The sequence below is a fragment of the Lathamus discolor genome, chromosome 6 (assembly GCF_037157495.1).
Source record: "Lathamus discolor isolate bLatDis1 chromosome 6, bLatDis1.hap1, whole genome shotgun sequence".
NCBI lineage: Eukaryota > Metazoa > Chordata > Aves > Psittaciformes > Psittacidae > Lathamus > Lathamus discolor.
Genome location: NC_088889.1, coordinates 40,649,075 through 40,665,238, shown reverse-complemented (window position 1 = coordinate 40,665,238; position 16,164 = coordinate 40,649,075). Strand labels below are relative to the sequence as shown.

Genomic DNA, 16,164 nt, shown 5'->3' with positions numbered 1-16,164 from the left:
CCAACAAAAGCAGAGACTTGTAAAGAATGGGTATCTGTGTTAGTATTAGTAAAGCTTAGAACCCATGCTACAGAAAGCCTGTGAAACACAGTATTTTGTTGCAGTGCCTCTCATTAATAGTTCTAACATACTATTTAAAAATGCCATTTCATATCAAAAACAACTTACAGTGACTTAAGACAACTCACAGTTATAAAGTACAATTTTAACTTTCATATACTGATTTTTACCTTAGTTGAGATGCTTTAACGATAACAGTTTCATATAACTCTTTTTTAATAGGTTGGACTTTGTATTTAAACAAAGAAGGATCAGTTATGGCTTTCTTCTCCCTAAATAAATAAATAAATAGGTAAGTTAACTACATTGACAAAACACCAGTCTTACATTGTACACATTTAGTATTTTTATTTGCAGAGACAATGGAACTCCTCAAAATACCCAGCCATATTTAATACAGGCTTTAACTTCCACTGGTACCAAGGAGGACCTATTCACTTCTGCCAACTTTCCTGCCACTACATTTAGATCTGCATCAAAGACAGTTCCTGCAAGGAACAGCAAAGGTGATAGGGGATGTTGTTTTTCTTAGCGGGAAGATGGGAGATAAGAAGGGAGGGGAGAACAAAGAGAGAGATGAGCAATGAATACACCCCTATCTGTTAGAAAATCATCTTCTTAATACTCTCAGTACTCATGATGGCAACAGAAAGGCAGGAAAACTGAGAAAGAGATGATGAGAGGCAGAGTTAAATACAGTGAGTAAGAATAGCAGCCACAGACCTATGGATCACATATCAAAATGAATGAAAACCAGACAGCACATTTTTCTGAAATACCAATTTAGAAAAGACACCCTCACCAACAACATTCTGAAAATCACAGGAATGACAAAGCAATAAATCTATGCTTTAAAATAAATGTTTACCAAGTTAAATATTTTTTTCCCCAAAGCATACTTCCCTTTTACAGTTATCAGCCACAGAGAACTAGATTTTTTCTCCCCCACGGAAAGTATTTCTTCAGTTTTAACACAAGAGTAACTGTTTTCCTACACCTCTTCTTAGGAGAATAACCGCCCAAGTCTCATGTGCTACCAAAACAAAATTCACTCCTTTAAAAAACCAAAGAGAAGGTTTTTGCCATAGGCAATATACTTTAGTGTGATATATTTATGGACAAGCTTCATGAACAGAGCTGAACTACTGACATTTTCTTTATATAATGTTACGTTTTGCTATTAAATAACAGCACTAACTTATTATTGAATGGTAATTTTTTAATCAGAAGTCATATTGCTTTATCAGGAAGAAATCAGCTGTCATCTTGTTTCATCAGTAAGGGACAATGAAAAAGTTATGTGGATGAACTAGGAGATTTACAGCTATGCATTTCATCATCAACAGTCCTTGTGGCATTTACAAAATGCCTGAAGGTGCACTCTATGACAAAACAAAATACATCAATATATCACTTGTTATTCTTGACCCCATGAAGAACACACAAAATGCAGCAAACTGTACTTTGCAAGGTTGTTGAACATGCAATTTGCTTCAATTCTTAGTTTTTCCCCACTAACTCTGTGAAATAGAAGTCCAAACAAATGCAACATTCAGATGCCTAACAGCAAACATATTAATTCATATAAATGAAGTGTAAAAGAAACAGTACTTATTAACAGTGTCATTTTACATGAGAATAATTTGCAAATTTCTGGATAAAAATAGTTTACAATGATTAAATGATCAACACATAGTTAAAAACAAATGAAAGGACAGAAGATTCAGAGTTGGAAGCCACAACACATCTACTGGACCTATAGATCAGCATTGTGATATACACTATTTGCTTTGCATAATGCTATCCAAGTTAAAGTCTCAGGCTGAGTCACCTGAGTCTGACCAACTCCAATTTAAGAAAAATAATAAAAGCCCCCCAACCAGTTAGTCATACTATCAAGAGAGAGAAGCTGTATGAACAAAGTAAGTACACCTATTGGTAAGGTTTTAACATCTCTGCCTATAATTTTACGTTTGTTAAAAGAGGCTTCATATTTTGCTCATACTCTGACTTGGTCTTCCATGATCACCTTCACTTTCAAGATAGGAAAGCTAAAGTAACGAAGGTAGATTCTTTAGAAATTTCTGGATAGCATCAAATACTAACTTGTTCCCTCACCATGCATCTCCAGCCCTTTGGTCTAGTAAGTTAAAGAAAGGCCTAAATAGATAATGTTCACATACAAAATAAAAGGCATCAGAGCACCAATGTTATACCAGAAGTGTATCAGTTGATTTATACATTTTTAATAGATTTTAAGCTCCAATACTATCTGTAGTCAAAAGCAGGGCCCAAAGAATAATCAAATGGTTAACTCTTATATCATTAACCATTATTTTCTAGTTTGAGTAAATCTTTCTCTCACCTTTAGTGTATCACATATAACAGCCCCAACCTAATTTCCAAACACACTCATTTTTTTCTGCTTAGTTTCTGAGTTTCCAATGATTATCCTAAGAAATTAACATATTCCCAAAATCCTCCTCCATAAATCCAAACTTAAAGTCAAAATTTTGCTTAGTGCAGAGAGAAAGAAAAAGGTCATTCAGTACCTGTAGAAAGCTTTAAAAATTATATATCTTATCTAGTCACTTTGGCATGAAACTCATGACATTCTATTTTGCTATATTTTACTTCATAAAGCATTACATAAACCACTTAAGAGTGTTGCGGTTTAAGCCCAACCAGTAACTCAGAACCATGCAGCTGCTTGCTCACTCCTCCCCTTTCTTCCCCTCCAGCTCCCAGCAGCATGGGGAGGAGAACTGAAAGAACGTTAATCTCACAGGTTGGGATAAGAACAGTCCAGTAAGGTGCAATACAAAACTACTACTACTACCACTAATGATAATAACAATAAGGGAAATAATAAGGGAAGAGAACATAAAACTAAAAAGAAAATAAAAACAATAAACACAAGTGATGAACAATACAATTGCTCACCACGAAGCCTGACTCCGAACAGTGATCTGGGCCTTCTGAGTTAACTCCCCCCAGTTTATATACTGGGCATGATGTGCTGTGGTATGGAATACCCCTTTGGTTAGTTTGGGTGTCCTCTCTCTGCACCCTCCCAGCTTCTTGTGCCCCTCCTCACTGGTAGAGCGTGAGAGACTGAAAAGCCCTTGATCAGGGTAAGCACTGCTTAGCAACAACCAAAAACATCAGTGCTATCAGTGTTGTTCTCAGACTAAAGTCAAAAACACAGCACTGCACTAAGAAGAAAAAAAATACTTTCTCAGTTGGGGTATAGCTGGCCTCAGATCCTCTGTATCCCTGACTCCAAAAGCCGAGGGGTTGACCTCAAGTCTCCCCTGGAGCTTTCTGACAGAGCTAGGTAGGACTATTCTTCCAGCTGCGGCACAGAGTACGTTCTTCATATCTGGCCAGGTCTGGACTGGTCCAAGGGCTACTGCATGAACTACCTCTGATTTAATTTGCTCAAAGGCTTGTTGCTCAGGGCCCCATTTGAAATCATTCCTCTTCTGGGTCATGCGTGCGCTTGCAGCCTAGAAAGCCAACCGTATCCTGAGCTGCATCAAAAGGAGCGTGATCAGCAGGTCGAAGGAGGTGATCCTGCCCCTCTACTCTGCTCTTGTGAGACCTCACCTGGAGTATTGTGTGCAGTTCTGGTGCCCTCAACATAAAAAGGACATGGAACTGCTGGAACAAGTCCAGAGGAGGGCCACAAGGATGATCAGGGGACTGGAGCACCTCCTGTATGAAGACAGGCTGAGAAAGTTGGGGCTGTTCAGCCTGGAGAAGAGAAGGCTGCGTGGAGACCTCATAGCAGCCTTCCAGTATCTGAAGGGGGCCTATACGGATGCTGGGAGAGACTCTTCATCAGGGACTGTAGTGACAGGACAAGGCGTAATGGGTTAAAACTTAAACAGGGGAAGTTTAGATTGGATATAAGGATGAAGTTCTTTCCTGTTAGCGTGGTGAGGCACTGGAATGGGTTGCCCAGGGAACTTGTGAATGCTCCATCCCTGGCAGTGCTCAAGGCCAGGTTGGACGAAGCCTTGTGTGGGATGATTTAGTGTGAGGTGTCCCTGCCCATGGCAGCAGGGTTGGAACTAGATGATCTTGAGGTCCTTTCCAACCCTAACTATTCTATGATTCTATGTGATAGAGGGGTCTTACAATCAGATTGTAATTTGGGATGTGTTGGGGTGTGGAGTTCTCCAGAACTCCACGACACCTAAGAAAGCTTGCGTTTCTTTAATTATTAGCTGGTGAAGACACTGCTGTTATCTCAGCCATTTGTGCCTCACATTGGGTGCCACAAAGGACTGTTGTGGTTTAAGCCCAGCTGGTAACTCAGAACCACACAGCCACGCGCTCACTCCCTCCCTTCCTCCCTGAAACCAGGACAGCTTTACCAAGAAATGTTCGAGTCCTTGTTCTTCTGAGTTACTCATGTCCAGAACATGACTATCTGGTCTGAGCCCTGCTGGAACTATAATACGTATATATGAGTCCTGCTGGAATATAATCCCTGTATCTTGCTTTTACTGCAGAACACAATAAAAACAGGTCAGCAGGAACACTAGTACTGAACACATGGCTATTTCTGCCCCACACAGACAGGAGTAGGGTCAGAGAAAGGTTGGGATCTCTAACATCTATTTTCAGTTAAGATTCTCAAGCTTTACAGATTCTTTAGGAAAAAATATTTGCAGATGGCCCATCAATCTGTGCTGTGGTCCCCTCCCCCCCTCACAAACACACTGAGCATCTGCTGTACCATTGTTTAACAGCACTGCAGCTTTGCATGAAGGCTGGGTCTCAAAACCTGGGGATTTGTGTGCAGATGGAGGCAAAACTGTGGTTCTGCACATATCAACTTAATATTGGTCCCAAGGCAAATAACATCCATGCTCTCCAGTCTCTCCATAAGCAGCAAAATATAGACCCTGAAGAATTAGGGCTGCAAAACCATGTAACTGAGTTCAGTGGGATTTCTTACTGTTACAAATAAGGGTATAAAGAACCATAAATGCCAATATATAAAACCTGACAACAATGCTCTACCTTCAGATAGGTTTTACAGGTACAATAAATACTTCCAAAGTTCGTATATACCCAGAATATATCCAGAAACTAATTTATCTGTTATTACACTCTTGATTTGTTAAAAACTCACTTAAGTGAGACGTTTGTAAGAGGACTGCAATTTAAGTTTGTAGTATAAATGTCAGTTACGTATGCCATAAAACAGTGCTTCAGAATTTTGTCTATTCTCACCAGTTTTCCCTAAGAAATGATCTTCCCTCCCGTCTCTGCACTGTCAAAATAAGTAATCAGCTAGGGAGAATCACACACAGAGTGTAAGACTCAGTCTTACTACCAGCTCTGTATGCATGGAACTGACAGCAACATAAAGGGATCAATCCCACAGCCAGCTCTGTGCACGCTTGCGTAATTCCAAGAATAACCTCCTTTCAAATGCCACATGCCTTGTGGAACACAGAAAATGCATTTATTTTCTCAAAGACGTAGGACGTCTTCATGAACAAGTTGGACACTGCCTTCAAGAGACAGCAGAGGATTTTTCAGGTTATTTATCCCATGCTACTTTCTTAGCCAAGCCAGAAGCTCCACCCTGCTTATTCAAGGCATGTCAGGACATGGAAGTCCTCTTGCAGCCAACAAGAATAACTTCTGCATCCACATGACATAGAAAAGTCAGCAACAGTTCATGTAAAGCCTGTATGTTTCTTGATACAAAATTGGGGCCCACTTAACCTCCTCTTTCATCAATGTTGTGCTTGTGAAGCACAGAAACCTTTCCTCTTGTTATACTACTAGGATAAGCTGCAAGTATAAACTCAGTTATTGGTCGGTAAAGGGATACTCCAAATTAAACATCACAATTAAAGCCAAAAAGCTTATTCAATGTTATTAAGCTACTTCAGCCTACAGGCAATTCCTTAAGATAAAACATACACTGCTGTTTCATTGCACCTAAAATCATAATCAATTCATTAAACACAACGGTATATGTTTATATGGACACATGCACAATGAAGAAAGCTTTGTACATTTTTGTATTTTGTACACAAACACATTAAGTCTCTGGAAAGACTTTGCAGAGAGTTCCAGTGAGAGCACATCCTCTTACTGTAAGGCAATCTCAGCTCAGCCCTATGATGGAAGTCAAGTAATACATCATGCTAAATCATACCAGACTGTAGAAATGCAGAGTATGACTGCATTTTCCAGGCTAAAACAGGACAGGTTCTGCAGCACAGAAAAGACTAGGCACACATGGCCCTTCCACCATCTCTCAACAGAGATGTCATTGTCATCCCAAATAAATTAAACTATGATTATTGTGTAGGTACTCCATTTCTCGTAACACGTGGTTCTCTGGTGGATTACGCACAGCACAACTGGCACCTGTGAATGTTCAGCTTGTCACCTTCAGCCGAACACTCATGATCCATACAGATCAAGTAACCTGCTTCAGTCAGACCCTGCCATGTCTGCTTTAGTCTCATTTCCACCCAGCCCACATGCTTTGAACTGTCAAAGTATCATTTACCCATTTTGTGCAGAGCTATTGTGCGTTTCTGAGTCGTCACTGTCACTGATGACAATTGTGTCTCCGTCAGTGCTGCTGGCGTGGCCATTTGCCATTCCATTGTGATGGGCTGGAGCTATGACTTCCAAAATCTTACACTGCAACCTGAAATAAAACACAGACATTACTATCAAAGTCTTTCACTAGTGAAAGGAGTCTAAAGTTATAAATATACTCATAAAATTACATCTACAACTGAACATTGTATTGTCTACTAAATAAATCCTTAAGAGCCTTGCACCAAAATATCAAGTAAAATATTAATTTGATGAGTTCCATCTCATAAATGAACAATTTAGTCTGCTTTCACAGCTATCAGCCTAACTAGCCAAGACAAGAAATCAAGTCACTGGTAGAATAATTTATGGTTGTATTTTTTTTTCCAGTTCTCACTTAAGCAAACTAAAAACTTAACTTCATGTGTTTCTTTAAAACTAAGACCCCAAATCTTTACATTTATTTTGATAGCACTCTAAGAAAGCAAAAGATTTTCAGATCCCTAAATAATTTTACTTGTAAGAGATCATCTTCTACTGCTGTTGATGACCTAAATAAACAAGGCTGAAATGATCATTATGCATCTAATCTTAATAATGGCCCATTTATCTGCTGACACATATTAAGGCTCCATCTGGCATGCACACAATTGACAAAACAAGTCTATCCCTTCGCCATCCTGAATGCTAGTTAGAAAAGGCAGAATTAACTACATATTAAAAAGTATAATTAATCGACACTTCGTGCTGGATAACTGTATTATAGCTGGTTCCTGAACACTAACTTTCACCCCATTCTGGAATTCCAGGGTACACATTTTTTAGTTTAATCTCCTAAAGCCTTGTCTGCTTCATGAAAACTAACTATTACAGTCAATGGATGCTGTCACACACAAAGAATGGGGGGAGAAAAACCACAGTGATTCTCTTCTCTGGGCACCAAACACTGCCAATAGAAATGAAGAAAATGGAAAATACATGAAGCACAGGGCTTTGAATTAGTGTGGCATCATGCCCAAATCAGAAACAAACAGAAAAAAATACCAACAAATCTATGGCAGGCAAAATCTAAGTGTTCTTCTATCCAAACACTGGCAAAAAGGAAACAAGGTCAAAATATTTCTTAGACACCTCTTTCTGTAAGCAGACAGTACCATCCAAAACCTGCAGACATTGAGGTGGTGAGAGAGGGGGGAAGGAGGAAAGGAAGGGGAGCATAGGGAGAAAAGTTGAAAACATTAAAATATCCTGTGTCATATTCACTTGTGAACTTAGCTAGGACCAGTAACACAGTTAAGTGTACAGAGGTGTCCTCCCCAAGCCTCTCTCCAACAGGAACAGAGCTCCAAAATGCTCCAATGGGATATGCTATTAAAAGAATAAATAAATAAAAATCCCAAAACAACTATTAATATCCTTATATATTCCTAAAGGCAACAATATGACCATGGGGACACCAGAGCTGCCTGCACACAGAGGCAGCCCAAACCCACTGGCCTCAATGACCACAGGCACACTGCCAGTCCAATGCAGCCAGTTTCCAAAGCTGGTCTGAGGCTGGAATACACATTTTCCTGGTGAATGGAGCCCAAACTAATTAACTGTGCAAAAATAAATAGGCTTCATGAACAGAACCAAGAGCACCCAAGTGTGTAATGAAGACAGAGCCTTATGGATGTTCACAAAATCAGTCTAAGTCCAACAGGGCTTATTAAGGTCTGGCCCAGCACCAGACTTTGCCTGAGTCCTAATAGAAAGGTCTATCATTAAAGTATCTTGGTTTCCAATATTCAGAACATCACAGCTTCCCTTTCATATTAAATAATATGGAGCTCACTGCATGGCAGAATGTGCATCATTAGGCTGGCTTTTTTAAATCCAATGAAGATCACCTGCTAAAAAAAACACTTCTTAGTAGAATTGGTTTTGTTTCATATTTTACGGTACGTTTCCTAGAAAGTTCAATTCAACTTTAAAAACACTTTAAAATTAATTTCTAATGGAAAGTAATCAAAAGCACCAATGCCTAAGGCTACTGACACTTCTCCAATTTCATTCACTACTAGAAGACCACTAGAGGGAGCGCATACACACCCAATTCGCAATCACAGTAAAACAGCCACATGAAGACTAAATCGGAACCTATGCTACCCAATGGCATGAAAGGACAAAGAGGCTGAAACACACACACGCGAATCAATCCTCCTGGACAAAAAATATTTGAATATTTAGCCACCAAGTGTTTTTCCAATTCTTAATTTCCCTGCTTATCCACTGGACAGCCCTTTAATTTACAAGGTATCCCACCTCCTTCTGTGAAAACTGAAGTTAAATATTCTATACACTCGATTCAGTAAGTAGCAAAATCACCAATAGAGCTACTTCCCCCCATCCTCCCCCGCCTTTTTATTACTGAACAGGAAGAATGACTAATGGAACCAGCTATCACAGAAAGCAAGTGATTCTCCATCATCTATGCCTTCATTCAAATCATTACCATAAATCTTTGGGGAAGGAATCAAGTGAAACACACATACCTGTCTCGATAAAAACATAATTCAATGAAATTTAACAGTTACTAATAGGAGACTGAAGAAAGTGATTCAGCCCTTCCTTCTGGCATTAAAAAAATAATCTACAAATGAAGGTTTTTTAGCCTTGCTACAGTCAAGCCATGGCTAGTAGCAGCCAATTCCCTGGGCTAAAAGAGACAGACACGCCTCTGAGAATAAAAGTCTGCTTTTCCCTATAACCTAATCATTCCCCAAGTTCACTTATTACAACTCTTCTTCTATTGGGCACAAAAAACAGTAGAGATGAAAGCTGAAGCAAGACACTCAAATGAAGCATGCTATTTAAAATACTTTCTAAAAAGGATGCCTTAAGATCTCTACAGAACTCATGTCAAAGTCAAACCATGCTCACTCACCATTTCCCATAAAAAAAGAACTGGGGGCACCTGAATTTAAACAGCAGCATTAAAGTAAATACAAACTCTAATACCCCTGTTAGTCAGGAAGCACTTTCTTCAAACAATAATAAACATCATGGAGAAACTTAAGAGCCACATTACATGAATGCCACAGGTATTCAGAAAATGATCAGGTAAATTGAAAATACAGCTATCATGAACTTTTACACAATAGTCCCAGCAACTAGCTCACACTGACAGCCAAAAGCTAGAGGAGTAAGCCTGCAAAAGAATTACTCTATACTCAAGCAGTTTTGCATACCCTTTCTGCACTACAAGCCTTCTAGCAACAACAGAGTACGTCCTCTGTCCTGTCCCAAGAACGGCCTTTATGCTTACAGCTTTATTTCCTGCTATGCTCAGAAACCAAGCTCTTTGAGGTCTTTTCATGTTATGGGAAAGGTCCCAATAAGGGCTTGGCCTATGTTAAGGGGAGAGGGGAAATATGGTGAAGAACAACAACAACACAGGAGCCCCAAAAAGTTTTAAACACAAAGCCAGAGGAGGTACCACCAACATGAATGTAACCTTTTTTTTAAAATACCAGGGCACATCTTTCTCAAATGAAAAAAAAAAAAAAAACAAACAAAAAAAAACAACCACAAAAAAAAAAAAAAAAAAAAAAAACCAAAACACAGCCACACAACAACAACAAGAACCCACGAGATTTTCCACTGACTTCCATGAATTTTGGGTATGGCTGATCAACTGCGCAAGTAAAAAGAACGTAACTGATTCCAGCCAACTAACGGCAAGAAACACTGGCTGAAAACTGTGGCACAGGACATAGCTTCTCTCAAAACCTAACTCCATCAGTATCTCTCTAGAAGAACAATTCTGGGCTCTGCTTTGAAAAGCAGCTTGACACAACTAGCAGAAAACTTTAAGTCTGACTGAACATTGTCACTGCCAGAAGAATGGTAAGGAAGCAGCAGGGTGAAGGCGTACAAAAGCAAACTGTTCCTGCAGCCTCTGGCTGCTGCTCCACAAGATGCAGATATGACTTCAGAGATCAACACCACCAAAACCTTCCCTTGCCATTCCTCCTTCCAGCCACATGCTTGGTGCAGTGCTTCCTTTTTGTAGCTTGGGCACTCTTTATCATTTTTTGATTGCCATTAAACTGAATTCAATCACCTGACAAACACCCCACCAAAAAAAAAAAAAGCCCACCAAAAAACCAACAAACAAAAAAACCCAACAAAACCAAACCACCAACACCAACCCCCCCCCCAAAAAAAAAAACAACCCCAAAGCCCCAAGCCATATCAGCTGTCATATCAGCTACATCAAGTGGCTCACTGAATGATCTGATGAGAACTAGGAGCAAGAGGCAAATACTGGCCACAGACAAAAACAGGAAGGAAGGAAGAAGTAGCAAGACCTCATTCATTTAGAAACCCCAATACTTCCAAACTTCTTGAGTAGCTCGGTGATTTCAGCAGTTTATCCTTACTAACTGAAAGTGACATCTAGGCAAGTGAATACTGGAATACCAGAAAGCCTGTTCCAGGGAGACCACACACCTAACAAGGTAGTTGGGCAAGACATGGTACATGCTTCAAACTCACCAGCAGCCCAAGATGAGAGTGATTCAGGAAAACCCAGAACAAAGGGTAATAGTAACTTACTTGCCGAATTTTTCTTTCATTCAGCTCAGCAACTCAAAAGCATGTACACAAGCTATTACAAGTTACAGGACAACCAGATACCTCCATCTACCTCTGCTGAAGCAGCAAAACACCACAATCTGAAGAGAAAGAAAAGACGCACTCCATTCTAACAGTCCAAAACCAGCCATCACAGGATGTCGAGTGGAAACCTTGACCCTGACATTATTTGCACTTGCACTTACTCAGAAGTTCCTCCCAAATGCTGAGCAGGCCCCTTTACATCCAACCAAGGCTGAAGTTACAAGCTGTGAGAAGGGAGACCACTGCCCACCAATTGAGAGTTCTGCACAACAGCTTTTGATCTGGCTCGTGCTAACTACTGTGATACAACAGTCTGGCACTCAGCTATGCCCTCATTTCAAGTAAAAGAACAAAATCCCTTGAAGGCTCAGATGAGTTACAAACATGCCTCTAGGCATTGTAGTAAGCAGACAAAAAAACATCCCTTGGATGCAGAAGGCTGTTTCTTGTGCAGAAGGTGGGGACATACTGGAATTCATTGGGGCCAACTTTTAACATAAATACCAAGATCAGCAGGTCAGATGAAAAAGAAAACTAATTTTTAAAAAGACACCCAAATAAAAACACTTTTTCAAATACCAAAATTTTAAAAGCACACCTTTTCTAACAGTATGTAGTTAGTTGAATACAGAAAACCCCAAGAGTAATACAAGAAGCTGTAGCAGCTAGTACCAAGAAGAATCAAATAAGCTACAGCCTCATTCTGTTTCGTCAACTTTTAGTAAGTTTTTAAGAAGTCAATGTCAGATAAGTGCAGCAATTCATATCTTCGTCCTAACAGTTCTCGTACACTTGAAAGTAATTAGAGATAAAAGTGAGACAAGATCTGAAGAAGTGACATCTTTTACTAAGCTAACTGGTACAGTTTAATGCACACACATAACAAAAGCATGCAACAAGGAGACAAGTTTTATGCACATAGTGGCTCCCTGAAGTACAGCAAGAGCTGCTGTTTTCGAGTTCTAGCATCTTCATTTGTCTGGCTGTCATATGTTTCAAAGAAACTAGTAAGAAGCACGATTTAAAAATCACACAACAAGAATCTTAACACAAACCAAAACCTGTACCTTTAAATTTATAGTTAAAAAAGCAGAGTGTGTGCACAGAAGAGAGAGCTAACAGAGTGGCAGTGCCCCAAAATAGTTGTATAACAGCTGTTCAACAATCTATAAGAAAGGAGTTGCAGGTTCTTTCCCAGATACCATCATCTCATAGCTTCCATTAGTCAAACACAAATATAATTATTAGTCAACAAATACAAATATATTTATATCTCAAAGGACTGAAGGGCAATGGAAAGTAAAATCTTTAAGCATGATTTTTCCAAGCCAGGAGTTTACTGATCCATAAACAGTAATGTTGGAAGAGTGCAAACTGTCCTTGCTCTATGAACGCGTAAGCTGTTCTCCCGTAATGTCAGCTATGCTGTTTCATGAGCACCACACTGATTTTGCTACTTGAATTCAAACTCACCTTTCGAAATAAAGTAGGAAACTTTCTTAGTATGGACTTATGCTTAAGCCTTATCACTATAAGAAACACTCTATAACAACTTTCTGATTCTCTAGACATTAGCCCCAGTGCCTGTGCATCCAGTCAGCTTTGCAGCCTGCATGTCAAAGGGGAAAATGTAAATTATTTTCTGGTCCACCAACACATTCACTGTAACTCATTAGAGTGAAAGACACTGCCTTCTACTACCTAGTAGTCTCATATTAATTTATCCTAGTGCTCAGAAAACAACTATATATAAAAGCCAGTAATACCTTGTTGCCAGTTTGAATAAAAAAGTTGGAAAATCAGCTGTATCCTTGTCTCTCACAAGGTTTATCTTCTACCATCCTAACTCCTTATCAGCTAGGCACAGTCATGACTAGCAACACAATTCCTGTGCCCCAGTTAAGGCTTACAGAGATGAAATCAGTATGCAAATCTTTTAATTAGCCTAATGCAGTGGTTAATCCACTACGAACACCTAAAGCACTGGAACACCAGCCAAACAATTGATGAGTTAAAAAAAGTTTCACTTACAGAGAAGGCTGCTCTATCATTATTTAAGTTTCCTACAGGTTGACAGTGGTCGACATCAGATCATTCAGAGCAGAGAAAGGATGTCAATTTATACCAAATGTGTGCTCAGATGCAGCAATCTTCCCAACAGAGAACTTTGTCTACTACTTCTGTAAGTAGGCTAATTTTAAAAACACTGTATTATCTCAAAGCATTCTGGTGTTGCTCACTCACAAGAATTAGGCAAATACCCTTTCACAGTGGTGTCATCTAGTGGTCAAATCCAAAGAAAAAAGATATTCCTTTTTAGTATCTGCCATGTTCTGTATGATTTTTTCTTTCTTATACACTACCTTTAAGCAACCTTTAAGACTTTTAATTAAGTTGCACATAAATTCATGGACAACAACTGGTTGTCCCCAACCTCCATGGGGAAGGGAAGGCATTGTCATATAAGCTATCTTTAAGGGCAGGTAGAGGGGGAGCTGAAGAGCTAGTAGAGTTGCCCAACCTAAAACCTCACATCTCTTCATTGCTCAAGTCAGACTGCAAGCTTACAGATTAATTAGCTAATTATCAGATTGCTCACTTGTATACCCTAATAAAGACAGACATTATTTATTGTGATAGCACCAGACTCAGATCACTGACGAGAAATCAAGAGTTGGCTGTTTACACATGCTTTAAATCTAGCTTTTGCTCTAACAAATTACAATCATTTAAAAAAAAAACAAAAACACAACAAAACAACAAAAAAAGCCCACACTGCTGACCTCAAACAGAAAAGAACAGGTCCTACAGCTGACTGAGTTAGGCTGTTGAAGGTTTTATTTGGTGTGCGTGAGGCATTCACTGAGGTTATTTCAGGTAGGCCTTCCACGTCACATAGTTCCAGCTTTCAGGTAACTGACTTCAGATGCCAAGATGTTGAAAATCAATTTCACAAATGTTAAGTACCAATAATACAACACAGCTCTGAGACAGCAACAGATGGACAGGTTATTGCGAGAGATGCCATTCCTTGTGGAAAGAAAAAAAGACAACTAGTATGTTATGGGTCTTCAATTAAGTTCTGACCCACGGATACAGGAAGCAATTCCAGTGATGTGGTCAACCTTTTTCCTCTGCTTCAATAAAGTGTAAGCTACTTATTTTACATCTTAAGTGATCATGGTTAACATGAAATATTGCTCTATTTTTCCCCCAACAATTTGAGATTTATATATTATGTAATAACGATTTCCATGCCTTTTTCAATAAATTACTTTCCGTAAGCAGCAAACTGACATTCTGAATAACAGTACTTACAGTGTCAGCTGTTTTCAGTTCCTTGGCAACTCAGACAAATTTAAGCTTAATTTGAGATTAGGTTTTATGTTTATATTATGTTTATATTATGTTTCAGACCAATATTTCAAATAATTTTGTCTTGTACACAGACACTGCTAGAAAAATGTTGTTACACAACTCCTACAGTTCTTTAAATGGAAATTCAAGTGCCTCCTGTTTTAAAGCTTAGCACAGCTGCCACTTTGGAGAAAAGTCACACCCAGTTTGGCCAGAAAAGCTGGACATGTACAAACAAACAAACAAAGCCTGGTCATTTTTAATCAATACATCATCAGAACGGGTTAAAAAGAAGCAGAATTCTCTGTTGTTTCTGATTACCAAATCACCAATCATTTTCAGAGAGGACCTGAACAAGACACATCAGAGGACTGGGGGAGATTTCTCTACGATTTATTTCTGGTTGATAAGGTCTGTTAAGACACCAGACATACCAAAACAAAAGGAAGACAGAAGAACATGTCCCAGAATGAATTCCTCCCACCAGACTTCAGCAACAGGCAGAAGCAGCCAAATTCAAAATTGAGCAGCACAACAAAAGGCTAGAAACTCAAAGAGCCTGACAGAGACGCAAGGCCAGAAAAAGCAATGGGACATCAGATTCTGTAACCAGAACTCACAGGTTGGATACAAGAACAAGTCTTAACCAAAACTATCTTCTACCTAGCCTCTACACAAAGCACCTGTCCTCTTACTACTTCTAGATCACCTGCCTACTGCTCACAGTACTACAGACCACTTCATAAGCTCAAGACAAAACCATTTGCTTTAAGCCAAAATACTAACTCTTCTAGTGTTTGGGTCCCTCCAGTTTGTTTGGTTCAAAATCTAGAAAGCTGCATCAAAGCAATCTATCCTTCAACAATATTACATGAGCAAAGTTAGGGGTTATAAAATGTCAATACTTAAATTGCTTGGGCCACCCCTGGTTACATATACATTATGTTGTAGGCTTTGCATTAAGCTATGCAAATAAATGATCCTGCTGACACGCGCAAAAAACTTCATACATAAATTCAGTGGAAGAGTTCACAACACCATGACACAACTGGGTTTTCATGAGTTGCCAAAATCTGTTGGTTTTATAGGATGCTACTACACTGTAGATGGACTGTGATCATTTTTGCTAGAAAAGATCACAAAAAAGTAGCTGCACGACAGACGTGCAAATTGTTCTGTTCGACAACCATGTTATTCACAAGTAACATGAGTCGCTATACTTAATCCCCAACGTAGTACTTCAAAATACAGGTCAAAGTCAACTGTTAATTGAGCAGAATAACAACGCCTCACCTCCTCCCCCTCATATTCTTTAATTATGTATCTGTAAGCATACAAATCCCTCTGCATTAGTGTTATTTGCTCTATTTCCTGGATTTAGTATTAAAAGTCTGAACTAACTCTCCACTGTCATCTGGCTAAAATATCAGTGGCATACAAACAGCTTCAGCAAATTTTTCATGCTTCATTTCACTAGACAGAATCTTATGCAGTTTAAAA

The 16,164-nt window shown here is 39.2% G+C and overlaps 1 protein-coding gene across 3 annotated transcripts in view; it reads right to left on the bottom strand.

Moving 5' to 3' along the window:
• Window positions 1-16,164, bottom strand: part of BAZ1A (bromodomain adjacent to zinc finger domain 1A) — a 61,661-nt gene that overhangs the window by 34,426 nt on the left and 11,071 nt on the right. For all 3 annotated transcript variants that reach the window (XM_065686305.1, XM_065686307.1, XM_065686306.1), the window contains 2 exons: window positions 6,608-6,751; window positions 231-332 (listed from right to left, as the gene is read on the bottom strand). In XM_065686305.1, the coding sequence (XP_065542377.1) occupies window positions 231-332; window positions 6,608-6,751 (246 nt within the window). The remainder of the gene's footprint in view (window positions 1-230; window positions 333-6,607; window positions 6,752-16,164) is intronic.